The following is a 2433-nucleotide window of genomic DNA, read 5'->3' as shown; positions in this document are numbered from 1 at the left end:
TGTGTGTGTGTGTGTGTGTGTGTGTGTGTGTGTGTGTGTGTGTGTGTGTGTGTGTGTGTGTGTGTGTCTCTTTTTAATGTGAACTCAGAGCTTTTTTAAATCAGAAGAATTTCAAAATAAAACACTGTATTCACGTGTGGTTTTCCCGCTTCTCGTCGGTCTGCAGGTGATGTTCGGTTTCTGCGTGCCCTTTGTCGTCATGGCGTTCTGCTACAGCGCCATCGCGGCGACGCTGCTGAAGACGCGCAGCTTCCAGAAGCACCGCGCGCTGTGCGTCATCCTGGCCGTGGTGGCGGCATTCGTTGTGACGCAGCTGCCGTACAACGCCGTGCTGGCGGTGCAGGCGGCGCAGGCGGCCAACGGGACGATGGCGTGCGCCGAGATGAAGCGCTTTGACACGGCGGGCCAGGTGCTGAAGAGCCTGGCGTACCTGCACGCCTGCCTCAACCCCTTCCTGTACGCCTTCATCGGACGGCGCTTCCGCCGCGACGTCCTGCAGCTTCTGGGCGTCTGCCGCCCCCGCCGCCGCCACGCGCCGGCCAATCAGAGCAAGAGCTGCCGCAGCTCCACCAGGGCCACGGTGATGTCAGACAGCGACACCTCGCAGGTGCTCTCGCTGTAGAGACGCACGCCACTTCCTGTTTGGGCCGTCTGCGGGGCGTTAGCGGTTTCTGCGGTTTCTCAGGACGTTAGCGACGGTTTCTCAGGACGTTAGCGACGGTTTCTCAGGACGTTAGTGACGGTGTCTCAGGACGTTAGCAACGTTTTTTTAGGACGTTAGCGACGTTTTCTCAGGACGTTAGCGACGGTTTCTCAGGACGTTAGCGATGGTTTCTCAGGACGTTAGCGACGGTTTCTCAGGACGTTAGCGATGGTTTCTCAGGACGTTAGCGACACTTTTACAAGACGTTAGTGACTGTTTTTCAGGACGTTGGCGACAGTTTCTTAGGACGTTAGCGACGGTTTTTCAGGACGTTAGCGACGGTTTCTCAGGACGTTAGCGACAGTTTTTCAGGACGTTAGCGACGGTTTCTCAGGACGTTAGCGACAGTTTCTCAGGACGTTAGCGACGGTTTCTCAGGACGTTAGCGACGGTTTCTCAGGACGTTAGCGACAGTTTTTCTTGGACTTTCTCATGACATTAGCCGCGGTTTCACAGGACGTTTCCTGAACTTTCTCAGGATGTTTGTTGGACTTTTGTGAAGATTTTTCCTGGATTTGACCAGACGGCGAGACCTCGAGGCGACATTGCTGGAGAGTCGCTTGCTAGGGCCACTTCCTGTCTGTGCTGTCTACGGGACATTAACTCAAGTACTTCCTGTTTACGGTGTCTATGGGATGCTAACTCGAGTACTTCCTGTCTGCCCTGTCTATGGGACGCTAACTCAAGGTGTTTCCTGGACGTTGAATGTGAATCGATCTGGAGCTGCTCTCTTCTCTCCCACAGAAACCTGCTGCTTGTTTAATGTCAACAAAAAGAAATGTGGCTGCTGCTAAAGGATGCTAAAAGCTGCTAACATCTGCTAGAGGATGCTAACAGCTTCTAAAAGCTGCTCAAGGATGCTAAATGCTGCTAAAATCTGCTATAGGATGCTAACAGCTGCTAAAAGCTGTTACCAGCTGCTAAAAGCTGTTACCGCTGCTTAAGGATGCTAACAGCTGCTAACAGAAGCAAACAGTTGCTAACAGCTGCCAACAGTTGCTGAGGAGTGTCCTGGGTGTGCTGTAGTGTACATATCAGCTGTTAGCATATGTTAGCATAATTCCCCAGCTGTTAGCTTCTTTAGCAACTGGTATCAGTTAGTGTCCTGGGTGTGCTACATGTACATATGAGCTGTTAGCATCTGTTATTAACTGTTAGCATCTGTTAGAAGTTAGTGTGCAAGGTGTGCTGTTAGCATCTGTTAGCATCTCTTAGCAGTAAGGTACCTGGGTGTGCTGCATGTACATATCTGCGTCTGTGTGTTTTGTTTAGAAACATTAAAACATGCCAACGACAAACTGGAAGTCCCATCTGTCTCTTTCTTCACTTCCTTCCTCCTTTACCCTCTCTGTTCTCTGAAAACATGATGCAGAGCATCGACCGTTTCAACCCTCCCGATCATCACTTCTGTTATTCTCTGTTCAACAAACAGCCTCCAGAGGATTCTCCCAGAGGACCCCGGGGCCACAGGCTGTCACATGGCACCTGGACATGTGACACCATGGAAACTGGAAACATCTGTCTTCTGTGGTCCCGTTGTCAACAACATTTACACAATTCTATTAGATTCCTTTAGGAAAATAGAAAGGTTGAAGTCAGATTATTATTCTAAGTGTGTGACTACATTATGGGATGGATCCCTACAGAGATTTACCTTTTAGTTAAAGAGTAAGATCCTTTTAGTTTAACATGAAACAGAAATCACCATCACCAAACCCACCAGACTCCAT

At 50.1% G+C, this 2433-nt stretch overlaps 1 protein-coding gene across 1 annotated transcript in view; it reads left to right on the top strand.

The window, feature by feature from the left end:
• The window catches only part of LOC117953888 (C-C chemokine receptor type 9-like), a 2416-nt gene extending 707 nt beyond the window's left edge, over window positions 1–1709 (top strand). Inside the window, exon 4 of the mRNA XM_034887312.1 lies at window positions 167–1709. Coding sequence (XP_034743203.1) covers window positions 167–622 — 456 coding nt within the window. The 3' untranslated portion in view covers window positions 623–1709. The remainder of the gene's footprint in view (window positions 1–166) is intronic.
• Window positions 1710–2433: the final 724 nt, after the last annotated feature.

Source organism: Etheostoma cragini, chromosome 12, assembly GCF_013103735.1.
Source record: "Etheostoma cragini isolate CJK2018 chromosome 12, CSU_Ecrag_1.0, whole genome shotgun sequence".
Taxonomy (NCBI): domain Eukaryota; kingdom Metazoa; phylum Chordata; class Actinopteri; order Perciformes; family Percidae; genus Etheostoma; species Etheostoma cragini.
The sequence above is the reverse complement of the archived record's forward strand: the minus strand, read 5'-3'. Positions and strand labels throughout refer to the sequence as shown.